Source organism: Notolepis coatsorum (assembly GCF_963971535.1).
Source record: "Notolepis coatsorum genome assembly, chromosome: 1".
In the NCBI taxonomy this organism is placed as follows: domain Eukaryota; kingdom Metazoa; phylum Chordata; class Actinopteri; order Aulopiformes; family Paralepididae; genus Notolepis; species Notolepis coatsorum.
In genome coordinates, this window is record NC_140165.1 from 152778028 (window position 1) to 152805660 (window position 27633).

Sequence of the window (27633 nt, forward strand, 5' to 3'; positions counted from 1 at the left end):
GATTAAATACACATTGAATGAATGAAAATTACTTTCAGATAGAAGCTTGTCTTTGAAAGGTACTATACATAAGGTGTTCACACAGAAGGAACATCATCCACATCCATAAATGGTCGAATGTCCAGGATCGATTCCATGTCAGATATTGAACTGAACCACACGTGGTGGGTTCGTGCTGCTGATGACCTGGAAGTGACAACAACAGTGTTCTTCCTGCATCAAGACCGGCAAGATGGCAGCGGACACGCAGGTTTGTGTCGCTGGTGTTTTAAAATGGTGTTCTACCTTTATGCGGAATATGTCAGTCAATCACTATAATTCATTAAGCCATGGTATCGCGAATGCCACCCTATAAATCACGTTATCGTGGTTTCGTGTTCAAAAAGGCCCAACAAGACTTCCACGAGAATAGCGGGCTAGCTAGTTAGCATGAGCTAACACCAGGCACCACGGTGCTACGTAGCCACAGCCTTAGTGGCTCTTGCTCACCAACTAACTCGCTTGCAACGTGTGCCTAGTTGGACCCGTTTGTTTAACGTGAAGTGTCATGAAGATATGTGCAGACTTTGGTAACGTTACGACAGCCATGGGTTCATCATCAGTAGGAACAATAACTCTAGGAAGCAGAGCATCCCTTCTAAAATATGTTACCAATAACTGACTTACCTACGTTTTTGTCCGTTTGTAATGCGTTGAAGTGAATATTATTTTAACTAGCTATTGTGAATATGAATTGTCCTCTTCGTCTTTATTATAATATGTTGATTTCAGATGTTCCACTCGTCACTTTGCTATGTCACCATATTCCCAACCCCATCATTTATCTCATTAGAATAATTTTACCAGCAGTTCTGCAAGTTTAAATATGAATAACATGAATATAATATTAAAATATGAATATAGGTTTCGGACACACTGAAGAAATTTGCTGTGAAAGTGACTACAGCCAGTGTGAACGAGCGGAAGGAGATACTTGGGGAGCTGAAGCAATGCATTAGTGGCAAAGGTGAGAAAACAGTTTATGTACATTTTGTTTTTTTACCCTCAGCTGTAGTGTGCTTTTTCAGAACCAATAACACAATTATTACTAATGGTTCTCAACCTGTCCTCTATTAGAACTACCAGAGCCTGCCATCAAAGGACTATGCAAGCTATTTTGTCTCACTCCACACAGATATAGGTAAGGTGCATTCACTGTCTGCAGTAGATTAATAATCTAAAACGGTGTCTCCACAGTTTTCACATAGTGTTCACACATATATACTGTATGTGTCCTTTTTAGTGACTCTGCATCTCGGAGGGAACTCCGCTCTGTCATCGCTCTGCTGGCTGAATCTCAGCCAGACCTGCTGGCAGCCAGCCTCCTCCACTGCCTGCTCAATAGTGGACTCTTCAGCAAAAATGGAGAACCCAGGTAGGGCCTGCACATTTCCAGTATGGCAACTTTGTATGTTTTGAAGGTACAGTGTGACCATTCTTGAATTTCTTGGGACTGTTTTTTTTTTGTCGCAGTCCTGCCTTGACACCAAAAAGTTAACCCCTTAAACTCGATCGGCTTTTATTTCTGAGATTTATTTCACGTCATAAATAGTCCATATTAAGTAATTTCTTTTTCAAATGTAGCCAAGAGTAAACCCTATCGAAACAGCAGTCAAATTGTATATTTTCAACACTGTTTGTTTACCAATGATTTTAAGTGTTATTAGCTAAATATGAGCTTATAAAAATCTCTGTGCTTTGCACTGGAAAACAGATGATTTAGACGTGAGAAGAAGAAGCACTCATGAAATCGTTGTAGTCCGGATGGCAAAATTCAGTACTGTATCTACAAAAAAAAACGTAAATCATCTGCCCTTTGTTCATTTGCTTAGATTTTTAATACACTTGATCAGTGGCAATTTTTCACTTTTGGTCAATGTTAATTAACATGGTGTTAAGATGGAAAACAACTGAATAATAATTTATATTCTCCTTTGGTTAATTTCAATTTACTCAAGCATAGTAACAGATGCAATCTTTCTGACACTGGGAATACATACCCTGAGGTCCATAGATGTCCCTAGATATATGCAAATGGCCCTAGTAGAAGTGGAACAATCTTCCATTTACTTGGGTATGTACTTTTAGGCAAGTTTTCTGAAAATATGGCTAGGGTTTAAGCGGTTAAATGTGTTCAGTTTCATGTTTCATAGCAGCTGGGAGTATCAGGTTTTGTTAATACATTTTTATAAATAGTGCAGTAGAGCCAATTCATACTTTTTATAGCCACTGGTTTTGCTAGCAAGATCTCGCTAGAACATAGGCATTACTTCACAGTTCACACTGGACTGAATTTTCTTTTACTTAGTGCAAAACGTGATCTGTCAGTGGGAATCTGTATGTTAACATTAGCTATATGTTATAGTTTGAGAATCATTATGATCAGGGCCTCACACATTTTCTGCCTTGATTCTGAGATCATGAATATTGACAAGCATTTGAAGCCTATCAACAAGAAGAGAGAGAGAGATCCCAGGATGAGAGTTGCAGGGTATGAGATGTAGCAGCTAATCATAATAAGCTACAGCATATCAGCCAAGGCAGCAACCTGGCAAGGTTTTCTTCTTTGGCTAAATTATATTATTTGTCTAAAAACAAATGTTTGAGGTCAGGTGGTCAGTGGTCATTGTATATTATCCAGGAATCCTCTTCTGGGCAGGAATTCTGTTTGTCAGGAAACAAACCAGAGACAGAGAGATTAACCATCTGAGACAGATACATGAACCAGGTGAGACAGAGATGAACCAGGTGAGACAGAGATGAACCAGGTGAGACAGAGGTGAACCAGGTGAGACAGAGGTGAACCAGGTGAGACGGAGAGAGATAAACCAGGTGAGACAGATGAACCAGGTGAGACAGAGAGATGAACCAGGTGAGACAGAGATGAACCAGGTGAGACAGAGATGAACCAGGTGAGACAGAGGTGAACCAGGTGAGACGGAGAGAGATAAACCAGGTGAGACAGATGAACCAGGTGAGACAGAGAGATGAACCAGGTGAGACAGAGATGAACCAGGGGAGAGACGGAGAGAGATGAACCAGGTGAGACAGATGAACCAGGTGAGACAGAGAGATGAACCATGTGAGACAGAGATGAACCAGGTGAGACAGATGAACCAGGTGAGAGACGGAGAGAGATGAACCAGGTGAGAGACGGAGAGAGATGAACCATGTGAGACAGAGATGAACCAGGTGAGACAGAGATGAACCATGTGAGACAGATGAACCAGGTGAGACAGAGATGAACCAGGTGAGAGAGAGATGAACCAGGTGAGAGAGAGATGAACCAGGTGAGAGAGAGATGAACCAGGTGAGACAGAAAGATGAACCAGGTGAGACGGAGATGAACCAGGTGAGACGGCGAGAGATGTAAACCAGTTGAGACGGAGATGAACCTGGTGAGACAGAGAGATGAACCTGGTGAGACAGAGATGAACCAGGTGAGACAAAGATGAACCAGGTGAGACAGATGAACCAGGTGAGACAGAGAGATGAACCAGGTGAGAGAGAGATGAACCAGGTGAGACAGAGATGAACCAGGGGAGAGAGAGAGAGATTAACCAGGTGAGACAGAGAGATGAACCAGGTGAGACAGATGAACCAGGTGAGACGGAGATGAACCAGGTGAGACAGATGAGACAGAGAGATGAACCAGGTGAGAGAGATGAACCAGGTGAGACAGATGAACCAGGTGAGACGGAGAGAGATGAACCAGGTGTGACAGAGATGAATCAGGTGAGAGAGAGAGATGAACCAGGTGAGACAGATGAACCAGGTGAGAGAGAGAGATGAACCAGGTGAGAGGGAGAGATGAACCAGGTGAGACAGAGATGAACGTGGACGATTTTGCATCGATGCAGTGACGGAACATAATAGATTATATATATATATATATAAAAACATTTGAATTTTTTTTAATCTCTTGCTAGCTTTTATGTTCTTTTACAATGTAGCGCTTTGGGATTTGCTCCATAACTATAAAGCGCCCTACAAATCATGCATCCACTCAACTCATAGAAAATACAGCATCAGGCTATTCTAAAAGTATTTATACTAATAAAATGGAGTATTGAACCATTTTTAACAGCTGGGTATCGAGATGCCTTTCTAGTATCTGTATCATGCAACACTAGTAAAGACATTTATTTTGACATTCTGATTTAAGAACTTTCTTAACACTTTGGCGACCAAAGTCCCGCTGCGATTTATAGTCCAGAGGACCGAGCTTTGTCAACAAACCGATGTACTTTCTAACAGCTATATATATACTTTATAGTATTGCTATCTGTCCATTCTCATTGTCACTTGAGTGCATAAACCGTGCCTTCATAATGGTTTAAAGAAAATAAAAATCCATCGGTTGGTTGTCATTTTATAGCGCCGTGAATATAAGGTTTATCGCAGTTTTCGCCTCGTATTTTTTCTGGGGAGCTAGATAATAGGCTAAAGGCTAGTCACGTTATATCAAACGCCATTTCTGTTGTATATATACGAATGAAATAAAACAAACTGCGTAGCATCCGGACTATTACAGAGCATCTATGGATGAAATGGGGGCGGCGGGGGACGCCGATTACTATTATTGATTAGCAATACAGTGTGCGTTCAAGTAGCCATTTTCACTGATCGATCACGTTGCGTTTTAAAACGAGCTCCAATCCGGCTGTAATTTGGGTGAATAGTATCCTACCGTCAGCCCATGTGATCGCCGGCAGCATTTCGTCATAATACATCGGCATCTGGTAGATCGATATGTCCATTGGCTGATCATAAATCCCATTATTCCAGGCTGAAATCTGCGCTTCCAAACGTGATCAAAGATGGATGATGTTCGTTTGGGATCCAGGCTCAAATGAAACACCCACAGACAGTAAAAATGTTTTTCCCCCATCGGCCTCAATGATACTGCAGTGGAGCGATGGCGCCCCTAAGAGGATCTGGCCGGTATTGCATGTTGCCGAAATCAAATATGTGGGTAGGTCCCCAGAGTCGATCGGGGACGTTAATACGGTTATTAACACTTTGGGTGCCGGCCAAAAATCCGGAAAATGACTGTGGGTTGCCAGGATTCCTGGACGATTCTAGCATATCTCATGATCTTAGCGGAGCTATTTCTATATTTTATATTATAACTATGGGGAAATGGTTGGGCTCATTTGAAGACGACAAGTTGATGTACACAATGCAAAAAACCGTTTGTTTCTGCATGTCTTCGTTCGTTCACAATTACAAGTTAAAAAACGTCAACAAAAGATAAAAGTGGAGGTAAATTATTTAGAACAGAAGTTACAGGCACTTTTATGAAAGGTGTGCCGGCGGGGTGATAATAGGTACTGAACGTGTTATAAAGCAATTTAGACTGGGATGGATGGATGGATGGTTTGATTGATTGATTGTTTGACAGATTGTTTTATTGGTTTGATTGATAGAATGTTTTATTGTTTTGTTGATAGTTTGATTCATAGATTGATTTGTTTGATTGATTGATTACTTTGTTGGTCATTTGATTGATAGAATGTTTGATTGTTTTGTTGATAGTTTGATTCATAGATTGATTTGTTTGATTGATTGATTACTTTGTTGGTCATTTGATTGATAGAATGTTTGATTGTTTTGTTGATAGTTTGATTCATAGATTGATTTGTTTGATTGATTGATTACTTTGTTGGTCATTTGATTGATAGAATGTTTGATTGTTTTGTTGATAGTTTGCTTGATAGAATGTTTGATTGTTTTGTTGATAGTTTGATTCATAGATTGATTTGTTTGATTGATTGATTACTTTGTTGGTAATTTGCTTGATAGAATGTTTGATTGTTTTGTTGATAGTTTGATTCATAGATTGATTGGTTTGATTGATTGATTACTTTGTTGGTCATTTGATTGATAGAATGTTTGATTGTTTTGTTGATAGTTTGATTCATAGATTGATTTGTTTGATTGATTGATTACTTTGTTGGTAATTTGATTGATAGAATGTTTGATTGTTTTGTTGATAGTTTGCTTGATAGAATGTTTGATTGTTTTGTTGATAGTTTGATTCATAGATTGATTGGTTTGATTGATTGATTACTTTGTTGGTCATTTGATTGATAGAATGTTTGATTGTTTTGTTGATAGTTTGATTCATAGATTGATTGGTTTGATTGATTGATTACTTTGTTGGTCATTTGATTGATAGAATGTTTGATTGTTTTGTTGATAGTTTGATTCATAGATTGATTTGTTTGATTGATTGATTACTTTGTTGGTCATTTGATTGATAGAATGTTTGATTGTTTTGTTGGTAATTTGCTTGATAGAATGTTTTATTGTTTTGTTGATAGTTTGATTCATAGATTGATTGGTTTGATTGATTGATTACTTTGTTGGTCATTTGATTGATAGAATGTTTGATTGTTTTGTTGATAGTTTGATTCATAGATTGATTTGTTTGATTGATTACTTTGTTGGTCATTTGCTTGATAGAATGTTTGATTGTTTTGTTGATAGTTTGATTCATAGATTGATTTGTTTGATTGATTGATTACTTTGTTGGTCATTTGATTGATATGCCTGGCGCTAATGAACAAGTAAGTTTTATAACTACTGGTGTAGGTCCAGACAACATTATTATAAAATACAGAATACTTTACAATGCAAAAAACTTGAAACTTTGATGCCATGAACATTTTTATTGTAAAATATGTTCAATAAACTGGGTGACAAGTCATCAGTACCAACCATTGTTGCTGTGCATTATATGCTGGTAACATTCACAGTATAGGATTATGGTAATTTACCAAGACAATACCTTATAAAAAGTGAACACTGGAGGATAATCAACCATTGTTTCAGTGCATTTAGGAGTTTGTTGGTAACATTCACAGTATAGGATTATGGTAATTTACCAATACAATACCTTATAAAAAGTGAACACTGGAGGATAATCAACCATTGTTTCAGTGCATTTAGGAGTTTGTTGGTAACATTCACAGTATAGGATTATGGTAATTTACCAAGACAATACCTTATAAAAAGTGAACACTGTGATGATAACCAACCATTGTTTCAGTGCATTTAGGAGTTTGTTGGTAACATTCACAGTATAGGATTATGGTAATTTACCAAGACAATACCTTATAAAAAGTGAACACTGGAGGATAATCAACCATTGTTTCAGTGCATTTAGGAGTTTGTTGGTAACATTCACAGTATAGGATTATGGTAATTTACCAAGACAATACCTTATAAAAAGTGAACACTGGAGGATAATCAACCATTGTTTCAGTGCATTTAGGAGTTTGTTGGTAACATTCACAGTATAGGATTATGGTAATTTACCAATACAATACCTTATAAAAAGTGAACACTGGAGGATAATCAACCATTGTTTCAGTGCATTTAGGAGTTTGTTGGTAACATTCACAGTATAGGATTATGGTAATTTACCAAGACAATACCTTATAAAAAGTGAACACTGGCTGATGATAACCAACCATTGTGTCAGTGCATTTAGGAGTTTGTTGGTAACATTCACAGTATAGGATTATGGTAATTTACAAAGACAATACCTTATAAAAAGTGAACACTGGAGGATAACCAACCATTGTTTCAGTGCATTTAGGAGTTTGTTGGTAACATTCACAGTATAGGATTATGGTAATTTACCAAGACAATACCTTATAAAAAGTGAACACTGGAGGATAATCAACCATTGTTTCAGTGCATTTAGGAGTTTGTTGGTAACATTCACAGTATAGGATTATGGTAATTTACCAAGACAATACCTTATAAAAAGTGAACACTGGAGGATAATCAACCATTGTTTCAGTGCATTTAGGAGTTTGTTGGTAACATTCACAGTATAGGATTATGGTAATTTACCAAGACAATACCTTATAAAAAGTGAACACTGTGATGATAACCAACCATTGTTTCAGTGCATTTAGGAGTTTGTTGGTAACATTCACAGTATAGGATTATGGTAATTTACCAAGACAATACCTTATAAAAAGTGAACACTGTGATGATAACCAACCATTGTTTCAGTGCATTTAGGAGTTTGTTGGTAACATTCACAGTATAGGATTATGGTAATTTACCAAGACAATACCTTATAAAAAGTGAACACTGTGATGATAACCAACCATTGTTTCAGTGCATTTAGGAGTTTGTTGGTAACATTCACAGTATAGGATTATGGTAATTTACCAAGACAATACCTTATAAAAAGTGAACACTGGCTGATGATAACCAACCATTGTGTCAGTGCATTTAGGAGTTTGTTGGTAACATTCACAGTATAGGATTATGGTAATTTACAAAGACAATACCTTATAAAAAGTGAACACTGGAGGATAACCAACCATTGTTTCAGTGCATTTAGAAGTTTGCTGGTAACATTCACGTCACATGAACTACAGGGCATATCTTACTTGGTCTCTCGCATCGATGACTGCATTGTCCATTGATAAATGGATGAAGCGCCAGATGATCTGTGGACCAAAAAATATCCAATACATGCTTCCAAAGTATATAAATAATAGGCCAATGGACTGCATTAGAAAAGTGTGGTATGTTACCTACAGTATATACTTTTTTAAACTGGGTGACTGTCAGCAACCATTGGTTCTGTGCAAACGGTAAAAATGAGGGGGGAAAAAGATAAATAAAAAAAAACTATATACACACACAATGCAAATTATGAATGGAGTCGATACAGCTAGATCGCTAACATAACGTCTCATCTGCAAGTGGTCCAAACATGCCTATGCAATATCGACAACCGTGGCCCAAATACATGTGTTCAACGCATTTGTCTTGTACAGAAAACAGTGCAACTACCCATACACTATACTATACTATACTATACTACAATATACTATACTATACTATACTACACTATACTATACTACACTCAGCTAGCTATACTATGTACCGGTACACATGGTTCTGTCTGTATCACACAATGATGGATTATTTAGAAGTAATCTGTACTTCTGTGTGCCGGATTATTTAGAAGTAGTCTGTACTTCTGTATGACAACTAATAAAGAAACTATTTAGAGAAATCCCTCTTTGTGTGGTACAGAGCGAAGCATTTGTCACGATGCAGGGGGACTTTGCACGATGTGCAAAAATATCTGGTCTCACTCCTGATGCCACGCCTACTGCAGACACGACATTTCCTACACGGTAGCTTTCTCTTCGGGGTGGCTTTGTATGCAACCATTACATGCTTCACAAAGCCACCCACTAATCTGCTCTGCGGGTCCCCCAGTGGGGCCCTAGGGTCGACACGCCCCACCTGCTCAGCCCCTGCCTCCTCCTCATCCCCACCCCCTGCCTCCTCCCCTGCCTCCTCCCCTGCCTCCGCCTCCGCCTCCATCTCCGCTGTCACCCCAGGAATCTTCTTCTCCTTACCGTCTGTGTAGGTCCGCGCCACAGCCCTGGTGAACCGGAAGAGGTTGGAGTAATGCCCTTGTGGGTGCTTTTTTTTGTACAAGACAAACGCGTTGAAGATACATATTTGGATCAGATACATCACAAACTTTTTGGTCCACTTTCCAGTCTTACGTGTAACCGGATAGTACGATATATTTTGATCCAGCTGATCGACGCCGTTCATGAATTTATTGTACTCCAGGATTGATGTTGGCTTGAGCATCTCCACCCTCAGCGCTTTGCCCTTCTTCTGCTTCTTCCACACCATCGCCTTTTCCATAGTGTCCTCGTGGAAGCTGCTGATGGTCTTCACGATTCTCTTATCGCGCCATGCCACGATCAGGACCTCCTTGTTGTTGACCGCAATGCGCTCCCCCACACCGATGTCACGTTTGGTAATGTTCTTGATGATGGCTGGCTCGCCCCGGTGCTTCCTGAGGGTACCACAGACGTCGGTCCTCAACTGTCGGAGCCTGGCTGACATACGTACCGAGTTGTAGAAGTTGTCCATGTAGAGCGTATAGCCGGCCCCAGACAGACGTCCAAGCAGACCGACGACCGTGTCCCCCAGGATCGAGCCTTCCCGACAATATGGCTTAAATGAAAAGCAATATCCTGTGCGTGATTCGCACAGGAAGTAGGACTTGATGCCATAGCGGGTGGGCTTGTTGGGGTTGTAGACCCGGAAGGTCAGGCGGCCTCGCCATGCCATCACCCCCTCGTCAATGGCGAGCTCGCGTTCAGGCTGGTACAGCTCCTTGCACCTCGTGTTTACATGGTCGACTACAGGGCGTACTTTGCACAATTTGTCTCTAACCTCCAGGGAAGTATTGTCCGCAAAGTGGAGGAATCGCCAGATCAATTGGAACCTGTTGCGTGGCATGGTATCAGAGTAGTACGGTGTGTACATCATGTCGTCAGTGGTCCACATCTGGTCCACGCGAGGCTTCCGCAGGACACTGCTAAGGAAATGGAGTCCGAGGAACTTCTTCAGCTCCTTCAATGTGAGGGGCTTCCAAAGCAGTGCCCTGCTACTGGTTAGCGTGGGGTCCAGCCGGGCAATGGACTGCTCAGCGTAGAGGTTGGACTGGGCAACAATAGAGTTCAGAAAAGCATCTGTCAGGAACAGATCCATCCATTTCGCAGGCCGGTAAGATCTGAGTGCCTTGGCGTCCTGGAGCAACCCCGGTTGGGCTGTGAAGGGGATCCTTTGAGGCACCCAGCCCTCACGAGACCAGGCATTCTCCTCTTCCTGACGGATCGCAGCCCTGCTCTTCGCTCCTCCACGACCTGTCAATTATACAAATATACTATAACACCCCTACTGTAGACATTCATATGCCACGTAGTTACAAACTGTGTGAGTGAATGAGTGAGTGTGTGTGGGGTTCAGATGTCAGAGCTGGACGTGGTGTGGGGGTCAGAGGTCAGAGCTGGAAGTGGTGTGCAGAGTGAGGCCAACTTACCGCTCTTAGATGTGCGTTTCCGCCCTGCAACAGGTTCCGGCATGTCCAGACTAGCATCCAGTTCTAGAATCACATGATGTAATACATTACACTAGGGCAACGCATTGTCATTGTATTTACCACCATCACCACCAGACCAGGCCCTGCAGCAGCCAGTCACCACCAGGCCCAGGCCCTGCAGCAGCCAGTCACCACCAGGCCCAGGCCCTGCAGCAGCCAGTCACCACCAGGCCCAGGCTCTAGCAGCAGCCAGTCACCACCAGGCCCAGGCTCTAGCAGCAGCCAGCTACCACCAGGCCCAGGCTCTAGCAGCAGCCAGTCACCACCATGTACAATTACCTGCAGGAGTAGAATGTGATCCTATGTCGTTGCCAGTCTCAGCGTCACTATCTGCAGGGTCTGCGCCAGAATCTGAATTGGATTAAATTCATTCAGTAAGTAAGTCTCACAAAACACAATAGTAATACATTTACACATACATAAATGTAGTTAGTACATACCCAAGCATGTTGGTGTATTGGCCCCGGATTCGGTTTCGGAGTGTTCTGCTGTGTGAACACAAAATAAATCAGCGGCCATCAAAGCATGTACATGTGTGTGTGTTGTAATCAATGGAATTTTACATATGCTACACAACCATGCATTTAAATATAGGCCTCGCCATGTGTCCATGCCATTGTGTATGTGTGTGCTGTAATCAATGGAATTTGCATATAGAGGCCTCACCATGTACTGCGAAGTTCAAAGGTGTTGGAGAGGATGCATGTCTTTTGATCTTGTGTGTGTGTGTGTGTACACACACTGCACACACACACACACACATACACACACACATCAAATGGCATGGGGTGAGGCATCTACACACACACACACACACACATCCATGTAACTAAATGTAGTGGCCTGTACATGCCTACTATATCTTGATTTGAACATGCACAAAACAATATTCACATTGCAACATACCAATTACCACGTCGACCACCACCACCACGTCGTATCATGCCCAGCATGCAACTATTATCACTTACATGATAGCTACACACTTCAAAGAGCCACTTCAAAGGGCGTGCACATGCACACACACACACACACACGCACACAAGACAACCTAACTGTAGCACATGGTAGCGTGGCCTGTACTGCATGCCTACTATATCCTATATCATTCAACTATCGATTTGAACATGCACAAAACAATATTCACATTGCAACATACCAATTACCACGTCGACCACCACCACCACGTCGTATCATGCCCAGCATGCAACTATTATCACTTACATGATAGCTACACACTTCAAAGAGCCACTTCAAAGGGCGTGCACATGCACACACACACACACACACGCACACAAGACAACCTAACTGTAGCACATGGTAGCGTGGCCTGTACTGCATGCCTACTATATCCTATATCATTCAACTATTGATTTGAACATGCACAAAACAATATTCACATTGCAACATACCAATTACCACGTCGACCACCACCACCACGTCGTATCATGCCCAGCATGCAACTATTATCACTTACATGATAGCTACACACTTCAAAGAGCCACTTCAAAGGGCGTGCACATGCACACACACACACACACACACGCACACAAGACAACCTAACTGTAGCACATGGTCGCGTGGCCTGTACTCTACATCCCTACTATATCCTATATCATTCAACTATCGATTTGAACATGCACAAAACAATATTCACATTGCATTAGTAAACATGACGTACCGTTGCCCCGTCGACCACCACCGTGTCCGACTCCCACGTCTGAATCGTGCGATGAATCAGACTCATACCTCCGACCCAAGCCGAGATCATCGTCAGATGATTCCGGAGCTAGAATATAATAAATGCATATCAGCGTTAGGTTTGGCAAACTAACGTTACATAGTCACAGAATAAGCGGTAGGTAAATCATCAAATACACGTTTCACACACACACAATCACATGCATATCGCCGGCGTTGGTTTGTCGAACTAACGTTACATAGACAGTCACAGTATGTAAATCATCAAATACACGTTTCACACACACACACAATCACATGCATATCGCCGTTGGTTTGTCGAACTAACGTTACATAGTCACAGTATGTAAATCATCAAATACACGTTTCACACACACACATATATATATATATATATATAAGACCGTGTAATTACCTGGTGGTTCCCAATCGGCGCTCCCATCAGATTCGTGGGCGGTCGAATCGCTGTCCCCTGACTCGCATGAAGAAGCTATGACCACAGCGGCAGCCTTCCTCTTCCTCGAACTGCGTCGGGTAGAGCCGCTCCCGGTCCCGGGGAGAGACGCGTTACTGGGCCCAGCAACGGTCTCACGGCTCTCTCCGATCGGAGCTACCAAAGACGTTGGTGCTGTTGGTGCTGCTGCTGCTTGAACAACCGCGGGTCCAAACGCCAGCTTCGTCTGAACAAAGCGACCCGCCGCCGGATTGTCCCCTCGCTTTCCTACACTACGTCTCTTCATACTGATCTAAATGAAACTACTAACTGATCAAACTACTATTACTACTACTGAAATATACTACCTAGACTACACACTAATCCCTCGAATAGTACTACTACTTAGCACGACTAAGTACTTTCTAAAGCACAGCTGAAACCTTACAATTAGTCTGATACTACCACTATACTGTATAACACTATAAATATAGACTATAGGCTGATCTCAATTCAAATCTCTCTCTCAATCTCTCTCAATCTCTCTCTCTCTCTCTCTATCGCTCTATCTATCTCTCTCTCTCTCTCTCCTCCAAAACCTCGTAGATTCTGGGATCGCGCTAACGTTTTATACCTGTGGTTACATTGGCCAGGTATGCTGGCCAATCAAATGCCAGATTCATTGTGGGGTACAATATTCCCCCTATTGTGATAGTGTTAGAAAATAGGGGGACACTGCCACCTAGTGAAATTTGAGAGGAAATGCAGTTTCCGGTTAAAATTTTCTTCCAAAAGCTCGGCGGTGAAGTTCAGACGGGGAAAATCGAAAAAAGATGTAAACAGATCAAAGACGCTGTACAGCGTCCTCGGCACCTTGAGCATGGCCGGGAAAGACGCTGTAAAGCGTTTCCCGGCACCCAAAGTGTTAATATGGAATAAAACAATAACAATTTGCCACGAGTTAACTCGTGGCTCTGGTCCACAACGCATGGCACCGTAACACGTATAAACTCGTGGCTGGTCCTTAAAGTGTTAACAAACTTTAACAAAAGTTAATTTATCTGACTGCTTGTATTAATTGATGAAAAAGTAGCCATGTGCAGTAATATAGATTTTAAAATTGAGGATGTAATATATTATTGAGCTGCATCGTAGAATCGAATCGTAATCGAATCGTGAGGCCAGTGAAGATTCACAGCTCTAGTATAATAAATAAAGACAGTATGACTACTACTGGCCAGCAGCGTAACTAGTAAGATTAGGAAATGTACATATTGCAAAGGACTATGTGAATGACATGTGACATGTCGTCAGCTTGTGACTGCAACTTGTTCCTGTTTGCGGACGACTCAGCCCTGCTGGTCCACGACCACAACACCAGACGGAGTTCCACAAATCATGTTAAACCCAGATTCGGCTCAAATAAGGGACTAAACACGTTTCGCAATTATGCCACATCAATGTGGAACGCCCTACCCAAAGCTGTAAAGGAATGTGGATCACTACCCACTTTCAAAACCTCTCTCAAGGGACACCTACGGGAGACTGCAATTCAACACTGGCCCCTGTAAATATCCTAACCCAACCCCCTCCAATGTACAGTCATTTACCTAGTATGGTTTTGTCAATAGTCCAATGTACAATTTTGTTTGTTTGTACAGTGTCTCCCCCCCCCCCCTCAATGTACAGTTTTGCTTGTTTATACAGTGTGCCCCCCCCCCCAACCACCTCCAATGTAAATTGCCCAGTATGGTTGTCAATATCCCAACGTACCCAACCCCCCCCACCCAACCTCCTCCAATGTACAGTTTCTACGTCAAATGTATATACCGGTACTCCCTTTTCTTGACTCCTTCTGTATCACAAACAGTACTGTATTTGCAAATCTGGTATGTCATAAATGTATAGATGTAGCAGTACTGACTATCTGTATGTCATGTATGTCATATATGTCCTGATGAATTGAAAATGGGGGACCCTGATGTAAACAAGACGAAAGTCTTTCTCTGGTCTGCATCCCCTTAACAATTGTGTGTATTGAGCTGTACTGTATTGTACCCATTCTGCAATCTGTTAATAAAGTTTTCAATCAATCAATCAATCAATAATGAATGTATATACCATTGCAATATAGCAAGCAACTGAAAGATTTTTGTACATTCCGTTTAGTCTCACAGATGAGATTTCTGTCTTGGTCTCGGTCTCAACCGTCTCTTGATCTCGACAGTTCTTTGTCTTGTCTCGGTCTCAACTCCGTTGGTCTTCACTACAACACCATTCAGTTTGCTTCTCTAAGAGCACTATTGTTTTCCACTTCTGAGTCATGCTGTCTTTGTATGTTGAATATTCAGTAAGAGTTCAGGCTCTGCATCTTTCACCGGCTTGGCGTGGACGTGCCTCCTGATCCGCAGTGCCTTCTCCACTCCAGAGAAGAGAGAGGGACCCATCTGGAAGAAAATGGTCAGTTACACAGTGGCTTCTTGTCCAGATCCACTGCCCTTAGCACCCCTGAACAGAGACTAGCATATTGTAGAAAATAAATAACACAAGCAGTGAGCTAAATTCTGTGCTCATAAAATGTGTAAAACTGTGGGGGTTTTTGAGTAGGGGTGCACTGATATATTGGTCGCGTATCGGTATCGGCCGATATGTGACTGCAATCGTATCGGCCGATAAGATCAAATTTACCGATGTCAGTGGCCGATAATTATCCATCAATTTCAGTAGCGTACCGTGGGGTTTCCCCCCACACACACACACACACACACAAATGCAAAAATGTGGGTACCGCTACAGCCAACACAACCACATACAAAATACACGATCACGCACTATACTCAGATTTTATGAGGCCATAAAGTCTTTTACACCCCAAATTAAGCTTTTAATGTTGGTTCAAACCACCTAGCAATGCTAGAATATAAACCCATCAAAGTTTGTCAGAGTGAAAAAACAGTTGTGATTGCAGGATCAAGAAAAGAGGGCAGGGCTTGATATGTCAATTGACAGCCCTGGTACATGACTCTTTATCGTAGGTAATATCGGTGTATCCCAGCCTGGTATCTTATTCCGGTTTCTCATATTGACCCCCCCATGGGTTTTGGAAAAGGCAATAGGATGTTTCAACATGCCAAGGCCAGACTTTACAATGCAGCACTGCCTCACTGAGCACAGGGTGACAGTTACCATCTTCCTGGACTTTTACTTTTAAAACAACATTGTCAATATTACACTTACTGTACACTTACTGTAGATTTTACTGTATTATATATTAGAATGTATGCGGCACGGTGGTGTAGTGGTTAACACTGTCGCCTCACAGCAAGAAGGTCCAGGGTTCGATTCCCGCTTGGGGACCAGGTTTCCATGATGCCAGTTACCCAGGTGGGGTATCTCCCAGGCCTTTCTGTGTGGAGTTTGCATGTTCTCCCCGTGCTCGCAAGGGTTTCCCCCCCGATAAGATAAACCCAATGGAAAAACATGCACAACAACAAGATCGCTAACGCTGTGGCGTCCTTGACGAAGACGGACAGGAGCACTTGGATTGGTCCCCTGGCGCGGCTCACGTTGACGCCTGTCTGCTCCCGGCTGCCCTTGGGGGGGAAGGGCGACGGGATGGGTTAATCGCAGATACGAATTGCATGCATGCATCGCATGTGTGCCAATTGATGACCTCGGAGCAGGTCCTAAATTATAAATTATAAATGTATATAAGGGGTGGGACGATACATCGATGCAGATCGATATATCGATCTATTATCAAATAGGATCGATGCAACGTAAATGCAACATTAGCTCAGCGCAGCTCAGCGTAGCTCAGCGTGTGTAGACGTTAGCCAGCATTGCTTCAGAGTCCGCCTATTTTGCCTGAAATAAGTGCCTGTTTTTTCCCCCACAAGGGGTCAAATGCATCTAACATGCTTTCCATCCTCGCCATTCCTTTATGCCCACGTCGCGTTAAATACCGAAATTAACGTTGCGTTAGCGTGAGCTAACTTAGCTAAGCTGATAGAGAGAACAGCAGAGATCCACTAGGGACTGGGAAGGAGGGGGGGTTACTGCATTCTCGAGATAGCCCCACTAACAGGATCTGGCCGGTACTGCACCTTCTGACTCCCAATATGCCTTTTCCAGCCAAAATACAGCGCTGTGATAGGATATTAATATCGAAAAAAAAGAAAAACTAACCAAAAACAGTGAACAGGAGGCCTATTTGTATTAAAAACAATAGATTGTTTTTCATTTAAATGTCTGGAAGAGATCAAAAATAAAAATGTCAAATGATATTTCCATTGCCTTTTTTTTTGTTGATTTAAATGTTACCGATTGTGTTAAATGGGCATATAATATCGTCTCATATCGATCGCAGGCACCTGAATCGAATCGTATCGTATCGTGGCAGACTTTGTGATATCGGAAAATATCGTATCGTTGTCCAAAGAATCGATATATCGTATCGTATCGTGATGAAACTGGTGATTCCCACCCTAGGAAATGTGAATCCCGGACTGTATTTTATTATTATAATTGTATTCTTAGGCTTATTTTATTCTTTGGCAATTTGTTTGTTATTCTTATTAGTGACTTTGTTTTGTCTACCTAAATGTTTACTGTGAGCGATTTGTAGTGCCAAATTTCCCTCTGGATGATTAAAGTATTTCTATTCTATTCTAAACTGAATTCTTAGCCTAAGTGCTCCATTTCTTCATAGTATATTGGTGTGCTTCTTGATGCACTTACTATTTAATGTATTGTCACATGGTTTTCTATTGATGCATTGTACTTATGTATTTAAGTGTTGTTAGCGGTAGATGTTGGTTTTGTTGTCATTAAACAGCTTGCTGCCTGCTTTTCTAGGTAGAGGTGCAGAGTCTTCTGCTGGCTGAGGTGGTGGGAGGGGCTCAAAGAACAGCTGTGAAGTCAACTTTGAAGAATCTCAGCCAACTCTGGAAGCAAGTGAGTAGGCTGCACCTTTTTTTTTATCCACTTTTTTTCTCCCATTTTCTATTTTTTCTCCCATCCCAATTTCGTATCATCCAATTCAACCCTCCCTCGAACGCTGTTTCTTGCCTCCCACAAGCCGGCTACAATGTGGACTAAGTCATACATAGCACGAGTCCCCTCCGATACTCGAGGTAACGGCAGTCGCATCTTTTCACCTGCGCGGCGCGATCTTTCAGCGTCGGGGGTCTGCGCTTTGGAGGGGCGCCACCCCCATCGCTTCCTGATTCTACTGTGCAGGCGCACCAACCGACCTGTAGGAGTCGCTGTCCACAACGCCCGATCCCCACCCATCAGTTTCCCACCCCCTAATACTGCCAATGTGTATTAGTACGGACGACCAGCTAAACTGAAAGCAATGTGGAGCGCTGGGCTCGAACAGGCGAACCCAGCGTCTCCAGTATTCGTGGTGAGCGCCTTGCCCACTGCACCACATAGCCGCCCAGTAGGCTGCACTTTCACAGTGAAATTAGGGCGATGGTTTTGATTTCTGCAATAGCCAACTTGAGCCAACATCCCTGTCGAGGTGGTCTTGAGCAAGGCATTTAACTCCTATGTACTCCAAGCGGTGCTGCAAATTGCTGACCCTGTGGCCTGAAACCTCTGGTGAAACGCTGTTCTGTGTTTACATCTCAGAAGGATACTATGCAAAGAAATAAACTCCTAAAGACCCTGTGTGTAATTTGCTGTAAAACTCCTGTCACAGTTTTGACATCAATTGTTCTTTTTACCCCAGAACCCCGGCATGATCGATCAGTGTATCAGCACCCTGTTGAGTCTGGACCAGAACCCCACCTCACTGGTTATGCTAGGAGTATGTCTTGACTTCTGCACGGCCCAGAAAGACACCGCTACCATTGAGAAGCATAAGGTGAGCCCTTTTAACCATGGTGGTTTCCCTGTTCCTGATGTTGTTAAATCTATGTACAGACAAATATCACTATACATGTCTCAATGGGCTTCACAAGCCCACATCACAATGGATTGATTGATTGGTTGAATACCATCTTAAAATCAAATACAATACTGGTACACAAGATGTACAGCCATCACATATAATTTAAAATCGTTGAGGATTGATACGCAATAAAAACTTACGGTTTATTTCCATTGAGGTCCTCAGAGGGGGGGGGGGGGGGGGGGCGACGACGTCAAGATGATGAGTAGGCACAATTATGACAAATTCAATCTACACTTTAATACAAAAAAATACAATAAAACAAACAAACACAAAGTCAACAGTGCACCTCCTGCAACAACAACAACACCCCCTTAATCCTCAATGAAGATGAAGGAAAAACCGCCACAAAAAATTATTGGAAGAAACCTTAGAATCCACCTCTCACGGGTGAGGTATTTTCCGGCTGCCCCAGAGTCTTCAGTGTTTGCTGCAGCTGTGAATGGACTATTAATAGATCGCTCCTAGCTTCGTCTGTGGTTTATGCAGTTGTGGTCCCGTGAACAAAGCCTTCTAATATATATTTCTGTGGATTTAGAACACTAAGCGGCAGTTTAAAAAAGGAAAAAAATCACAAATTACTAGGGGTGTAAAGGTACACGTATCCGTACTGAACGAACCGTTTCAGTGTGTACCGTACCGAACGAATACAATGGTATGTTAACCACTAACAACCGCCCACCGGGGGCTGTTTTCTTCACAATCTAATATAATTATTATTTTGAAAAGTCGATTATTAATTTCAATATAGAATATTCGTTGACAGCCCTACAAGTACAATTAGTTACTGCACACTACATCACCCCTGAGTGGAACATGGAAAGCCAAACTTTCTCCCACTGTACCGAAAACCCGTACCGAACCTTGACTTCAAAACCGAGGTACGTACCGTACCGTGGTTTTTGTGTACCGTTACACCCCTACTAACTACCATAGCATTGCACATCAGGCCACCCGACGTCACCAGCGTCAGTGCATTCTCTGCAACATCCGATCATTTAGGCTTACCCATTTGTCTTTTAGAAATAGGAACGTTAACAAAGCATAAAATCCTTTGGTGAAACGCAATTTCCCCATTAATCCCACATGCAGCATCAAGGACAAAATCACTGGTAAACGGGAAAGGAAAATACTGTTCATTTCTGCCATAGGCACGGAAAAGATTACACCGGGCCGGGGCTTGATGTCATAATGACGTGAGAGGTCATTAACACTTTCAGTGCCGGGCCGTGTTTTCCTATTTACCCCGTTGAGTGCCACCATCCACGCCAATGTTAACGTTAATATCGCCTAATCTATGTTTTAAATTATGGCTATGTGTCTAATCTGCCCGTCGCTTATCAAAGACTCATTTTCCAGTCAACATTGGCAAGGCAGATTGTATTTTTATCGCTTCATTTCCGTTTGATAGCATTTTGAAAATCACCCGTTTTCCGGGGAAAAACAACCCATGCCTATGATAATCGCCTTTTACTGGAATATTCCAGAACGTTGTCATTTGTCGGCCTATTTATGAATCGTTTTAAAATAAACGCTAGATGATCGATAGTATATGTGTGCGCACGCACGCTCGTGCCGTGCGCTGATAATCGTTGCCGTTATTTCCTCATGGCTTTTACAGTCAAAACAGCCATATCACATAAACGCTTATATCTCTGTGAAAACGAGTCTGATTATCCTAACACTGATAACATAGATTCCTTACCTGAGGTCAGATGGTATCCAAATGGTTTATTCCAATTTCCGATCGCCATTCGAAAAAATCGATAAATGTATTGATCCATCGTGTGTACAGTATAACCCATATTCGCCGTGGCTCAGAGGCTCCAGAATGAACTCTGGTAGACCCCGGCTGCATCAGTGAGAAGAAAATTGTGGAGTCAGAAATCCGTTCTCCCATTCGCTTTCATTGAGTCCATTCCAAAAGGGTGATTTACCATCTGGGAGACGATAGGGGGTGCTTTTTTCACATCTGATCGCCGGCGGTCCCTGGATCTCCAACGGTAGGCTCGCGTGATGCAATATGATTTCAGATCGCTAATAATAATAATAAAAAAAAAACACCCGAAAATAGCCGTGACGTGGCATTCAACGGTCGGGTCGTAAACCAGAGAAAAGCCGTGATGGAAAGTGGTAAGAGGTTCACCCCAACAATGGTCAGGCATGCATTTGATAAATGCACGACAGTGTACTTGCAATTGCCGTTAGTCCAGTGTTTCCCCTAGGATTTTTTTCAGGGGGGGTGGTAGGCCCCCAAAACTACTAGTGTTTTCGCGGGGGACGCGTGTCACGGATACGTGGTGTCAACTAGGGTTGGGCACCGAGAACCGGTTCTAATAGGAAGTAACATATTTGCATTTCGATTCTTAATTTCGATTCTTAAAAAAAATTAAATATATAAACTGTATCAAGTCAACTGACGATGTGAATAGTATGAAAAAAAAAAAATCTTTCAAAATAAAAAAATCTCCTGCGAAATAAGCTGTGACCTGTTTTGACCTACACCTCAAAGAATCGGAATCGAGAATCGTTTAGAACAGGAATCGGAATGGAGAATCGGAACCGGAATCGTTCAAATCCAAACAATGCCCAACCCTAGTGTCAACAGTGTCGTCACGCGCGCATAAGGCGGTTGTTAGTATCGGTGCATTTCTCTACACTGAGCTGAAATGAAACGATTGCACATAAATTAGGTAAATAAATATTAACAATATTTATTTACAACACATAAATGAACTTATTTACAATTATACATCCATCCATACATCGGAAATTCTGAGGGCTCAGAGTGCACACTGGACGCTCTGACCAAAGAGTCAGTTTATCAGAGCGGAGCAGATTTTCAGAGTGAATTTATTAACTCACCTTAACACTTTCAGTGCCACCAGGTGGCGCCAGACTTAGTGCTTGAATGCCACCATCCACTTCAATGTTAACGTTAATATCGCCTAATCTAAACGCTAGATGATCAATATTATACGTACACGCACGCCCATTCGAGCCGCGCGCTGATAATAGCCGTTTTCATTTCCTCATGGATTTTACAGTGAAACCGATAGAGCACATTTCACAAAACAGCTTATATCTTCATCAAAACTAGTCTGATTATCCTAACACTGATAACATAGATTCCTTACCTGACATCAGATGGTATCCAACTGGTATATTCCAATTCCTGATCACCATTCAAAAAAATCGATAAGTGTATAGATCTAACGTGTATACAGTAGAACTCATGATCCGCGGCTCTCAGAGGATCCATAATGAACTCTGGTAACCCCGGCTGCATCAGTGGACTGGAAAATGTGGAGTACAGGATTTTTTCCCCCATCCATTTTCATTGAGTCCATTCCAAAATCCCTGATGTCATCTGGGAGACGATAGGGGGTGCTTTTTTCCACATCTGATCGCCGGCGGCGTTTGGGTAGGCTAGGGTAGGCTCGCGTGATGCAATAATATGATTTCAGATCGCTAAAAAAAATAAAAGATTCCGAGAATTCTTGTGAGTGGCTTTCAACGTAACTATTATAAATCCGAGAAAACTCGTGAGTGGCAATCAAAGTGTTAACTAGGGCTCTATGAAATCCGTTTATCTTTTCCAGTTTTCGGATAAGAATTTTCCTGTTTTAGGATTTCTCTTTAATTTTCCCGTTTTCGGATTTCTCTGATTTTATATTTTTTCCTTTGTATTTAACAAAAAAAAAAACTATACAAAATTATTTATTTTTTTAATCCACTTTTTCTCCCATTTTCTATTTTTCTCCCATCCCAATTTCGTATCATCCAATTCAACCCTCCCCTGTCTCGAACACTGTTTCTTGCCACCCACAAGCCGGCTGTAATGTGGACTAAGTCATACATAGCACGAGTCCCCTCCGATACTCGAGGTAACAGCAGTCGCATCTTTTCACCTTTGCGGCGCGATCTTTCAGCGTCAGGGGTCTGCGCTTTGGAGGGGCGCCGCCCCCATCGCTTCCTGATTTTACTGCGCAGGCGCACCAACCGACCTGTAGGAGTTGCTGTCCACAACGCCTGATCCCCACCCATCAGTTTCCCACCCCCTAATACTGCCAATGTGTATTAGTAGTACGGACGACCAGCTAAACTGAAAGCAATGTGGAGCGCTGGGCTCGAACAGGCGAACCCAGCGTCTCCAGTATTCGTGGTGAGCGCCTTGCCCACTGCACCACGTAGCCACCCTCAAAATTATGTTTTTAACTAACTTTAATAACCGTACATCTGCAAACAGTGCCAGTGTAGTTCAATGTTCAGTGCCAGTTAGGTTATGAGGTTTCTTTTTTCCAATTCAGTGCAGTTCAACTGCCAGTGCAGTGCAATAACTAAATAATAATTAAATAGTTAAATAATACAAAATAATAATTTGTTTAAAAGAAATCAGAAAAAAACTGTAAAATGTAATTTATTTCAAAGAGATGTCATTTAAAGGTTCATGCTTCTCCCCATCTCTGGCTGACATCACCATTGTGACACATGATGGTTAGGCCTTTGTGTTTTCCTCAGTGAGGGATTCTCTTTTGTCGGTCAGCAACGTTTTGTACTTGCTGAAGCTTCTCTCTGTATAATTTTTTTTTTTGATCCACTTTTTCTCCCATTTTCTATATTTTTCTCCCATCCCAATTTCGTATCATCCAATTCAACCCTCCCCTGTCACGAACGCTGTTTCTTGCCTCCCACAAGCCGGCTGCAATGTGGACTAAGTCATACATAGCACAAGTCCCCTCCGGTACTTGAGGTAACAGCAGTCGCATCTTTTCACCTGCGCAGCTCGATCTCTCAGTGGCAAGGAGTAACGCGTGGGAGGCTCACGCTGCCCCCGACACTTCCTGATTCTACTGCGCAGGCGCACCAACCGACTTGTAGGAGTCGCTTGTTCACAACGCCCGATCCCCACCCTTCAGTTTCCCTCCCCGTAATACGGCCAATGTGTATTACTGCGGACGACCAGCTAAACTGAAAACAATGTGGAGAGCTGGATTCGAACACGCGAATCCTAGCGTCTCCACACTGGTGGCGAGTGCCTTGCCCACTACACCACCTAGCCGCCCCTCTGTATAATTATTTTTTAAGTTTAAATATCAACATTATCTGGCCATCCTCAGTAAATAGTAAATACTATCAAACTTGCCAAAGACCAGAGTTGGGACGGGCACCCGCACACACACACACAAAGGGAGAATGGCTTATATGAACTATCCAGTTCATATATCAACTATCCAGTTTTTATAGTGTAACGTTTGGTTACTTGAAAGAGAGCGACTGAGACTTGTTACGCGTGACGCTAGTCAGTCTCGGAGTTGTCTCGGAATGGATTTGGTAGCTTTTTTCTGCGTCTCCGTAGACCGTGCCACACCAGTCTCATCGAAGATTGATTTATATGAAAACCGGTTTATGTATAATTTAGCTAGCTCGCCAACGTTACTGTGATTAAAGCAAACTTTAATAAAAAATATTGTCAAAAGAAAATGTTAATACATTTTCTTTTTTTAAATTATAATTTAGTGCACTTGATCTCAAGAAGGTGCTGAATGAGCAAAATGTTTTCACTTTTGGTCAATGTTAGCATGGTGTTATTCACCATCAAAGATGGGGAAAAAAAAACTAATAATAATAATAATTGATATTCTCCTTTGGTTCATTACAATTTACTCAAGCATAGCACAGACACAACATGTCTGACACTGGGAATACATTCCCTGAGGTCCATAGATGTCCCTAGATACCAAGGACATGCAAATGGACCTTGTAGAAGTGGAGCAATCTCAGATTTTCTGAAAATATGGCTAGGGCTTAACAGGTTAACAAAATAACTAGAAATCCTAGAAATCGTTGGTCCACTTGGGATCATTATGGACCAAGCACTTGTTGCTTGACAGATTCGTAGATAGCTTATTTTTTTATCAATTTTTTCTCCTTATTTTCCATTTTTCTCCCATCCCAATTTCGCTGTTTCCAATTCTCCCCTCCCCTGTCTTGAACGCTGCTCGCATATGCCCCCCACTGGTTGGTTGTAGGGAGGATAGAAGCCTTGCATCACGTGTCCCCTCCGGTACACAAGGAGGCAGCCTGTCACATCTTTTCGCCTGCCAGCGCGGACTCATTGGCGAGGTGTAACGTGTGGGAAGCTCACACTACCCCCGCCATTTCCTGTCTCTGCATACAGGCGTCCCCCAACCGACCTGTAGGAGTCGCTGTCCACAACGTCCAGATTACCACCCATCGACTTCCACCCGCTGACTCTGCCAATTGAGCCAGTATGACCCAAGCCCAAGCCGGAGGCAACGCCGACAGCCGGATTCGAACCCGGTGTCTCTTGCGTTTGTGACGAGCGCAATGTCCGCTACGCCACCCAGCCGCCTCGTAGATGGCTTCTTAAAATTTGCACGTTCACCAATTAAGTTGGAAGAGTGTGGCTTAACACAGCAATGACCATATCTCCATGACCCTATCAAATAGAACCTGCTAACTATGTTCAATAAAGTTTAAAATACGTGTAAAGTTGTATTCATAATGTCAGTTAATATGCTGCTATTACAATGCTGTGGTGGTTAAAGCAAGAATGGGTGAATCCTGCTCATCACAAACCATGTGCTTGTTTTCAGAGTGCCCTGCTTGACCTGTATGTGAAGTCTGTCCTCATGAGCAAGTCCAGGCCTCACCTGCACATCTTGGACAAAAGTGGTTCATTACTGCGCCACGTTTCCCACTCTGAGTTTAAGGAGCAGCTGCTGCCGACCCTGCAGAAGGCCATGCTCCGCAGTCCAGAGAACGCCATGCAGCGTGAGACGCTCTCATGTTTACCCGCAGTACTAGTCCGTCATCACCTTTTCACATTTGCAACAGCTTTCATACCGTTTGTATAAATATTGTCTCATCTTTTTCCAGCCGTTTCCTGCCTGGTGGCCTCAGTGACCCTTGACCTCAGTCAGTACGCCATGGATGTTGGAAAGGCCATAGCGAGTAAGACCTTGATAGATGTTCAGAGCAGTTTATTTTTTATATATGCCGACTGTGTATATGCCGACCGAATGAACGTGTTATCATGCGTTTTGTTCACTTGGCTTGTTCACAGAGGTTATGCTCTTGTGTTTCAGGCCAGCTTAAGGCTAATAACCCCCTGCTGATGGAGGAGGCTGTCAAGGCCATGCGGAACCTGAGCCAGCAGTGCAGTGACCCCACCGCTGTGCAGGACATTGTCACACACCTCTTCAAGATCCTCGGAGGTGAGAGGAAAATCTTTATTTCTGCCTCACAAATGTTTGTCTTGGTGTCTTGTTTACACTATGAGGCTACGTCCGCTATAAAGTCGGCGAAGTGCAGTCTGAATCTTTTGTGTATGTCAGACACACGTCTTAATGGAATTCTATGTATGTTTGCAGGGTCTGAGGGGAAGCTCACTGTTGTCGCCCAGAAGATGAGTGTGTTGTCAGGTAACAGTTTTTTAACTTGTATCTTCCCTTTTTCACTTTACTGACGAGACGGTATTGAAGGTAACCGTATTCATGCTTGAGATATTTGTCTCGACGGGGCGGCTATGTGGTGTAGTGGGCAAGGCGCTCGCCACCAATGCAGGAGACGCTGGGTTCGAGCCCAGCTCTCCGCATTGCTATCAGCTTGGCTGGTCGTTCATACTAACACAATTGGCAGTGTTAGGGGTGGGAAAGCTGATGGGTGGGGATCGGACGTTGTGGACAGCGACTCCTACAGGTCGGTTGGTGCGCCTGCGCAGCAGAATCAGGAAGCGGCGAGGGCGGCGTGTCCCTCCCACGCAGACCCCTGACGATGAGAGATCGCGCTGTGCAGGTGAAAAGATGCTACGGCTGCCTCCTCGTGTACCGGAGGGGACACGTGATGTAAGGCTTCGTCCACATTGCAGCCGGCTTGTGGGAGGCATGGCCTAACGGCGTTCGAGACAGGGGAGGGTAGAATTGGACGATACGAAAATTGGGATGGGAGAAAATAGAAAATGGGAGAAAAAAAGTAGATCCAAAAAAAGATATTTGTCTCGACTCTGTTTTGACTTTCTGTTTGTAGGGATCGCCAGCTGCAGCCATCATGCTGTGTCCGGAACTTCCAGCCAAACCCTCAGCTCTGCAGTCTCTCTGATGTTCATCCCCTATCTCCAACAAGAAGGTAGGCTCCCTCTCTCTCTCACTCTCACTCTCTCTCTCACACTCTCCTCCCATTACCTGCATATACAGAAATATCCTAATATAACTTCTCCTCTCCTTTCAGTCCATGAGGGGACCTTGATGCATGCAGTGTCTGTGCTTTCCCGGTGGACCAGTCGTCTCACGGTTGAGGTCCCCAGCGCTCTGTTGGACTGGCTGAAGAAAGCCTTCACCCTGAAGACCTCCACCTCCCCCGTCCGACACGCTTACCTGCAGGCCATGCTGGGGGCCTTCAAAGGTCAGCTGGCCACAGGCTCCGCCCACTGTAGCTCCTTTATATCCACTTTATGTACATCCATAGCAAAAAAGTTAAAGTGACATTTGGAGCACAATGCTCTTCTTCAGACTTAAACAACCATTC

General features: G+C 43.0%; 1 protein-coding gene across 1 annotated transcript in view; it reads left to right on the forward strand.

The window, feature by feature from the left end:
• Positions 1-214: 214 nt before the first annotated feature.
• The window catches only part of gcn1 (GCN1 activator of EIF2AK4), a 111432-nt gene continuing 84013 nt past the window's right edge, over positions 215-27633 (forward strand). Inside the window, exons 1-13 of the mRNA XM_084327530.1 lie at positions 215-250; positions 904-1006; positions 1117-1180; positions 1283-1414; positions 15476-15584; positions 17982-18080; positions 18862-18996; positions 25704-25881; positions 25987-26061; positions 26196-26324; positions 26481-26531; positions 27136-27234; positions 27337-27510. Of these exons, the coding sequence (XP_084183656.1) occupies positions 233-250; positions 904-1006; positions 1117-1180; positions 1283-1414; positions 15476-15584; positions 17982-18080; positions 18862-18996; positions 25704-25881; positions 25987-26061; positions 26196-26324; positions 26481-26531; positions 27136-27234; positions 27337-27510 (1366 nt within the window). The 5' untranslated portion in view covers positions 215-232. The remainder of the gene's footprint in view (positions 251-903; positions 1007-1116; positions 1181-1282; positions 1415-15475; positions 15585-17981; positions 18081-18861; positions 18997-25703; positions 25882-25986; positions 26062-26195; positions 26325-26480; positions 26532-27135; positions 27235-27336; positions 27511-27633) is intronic.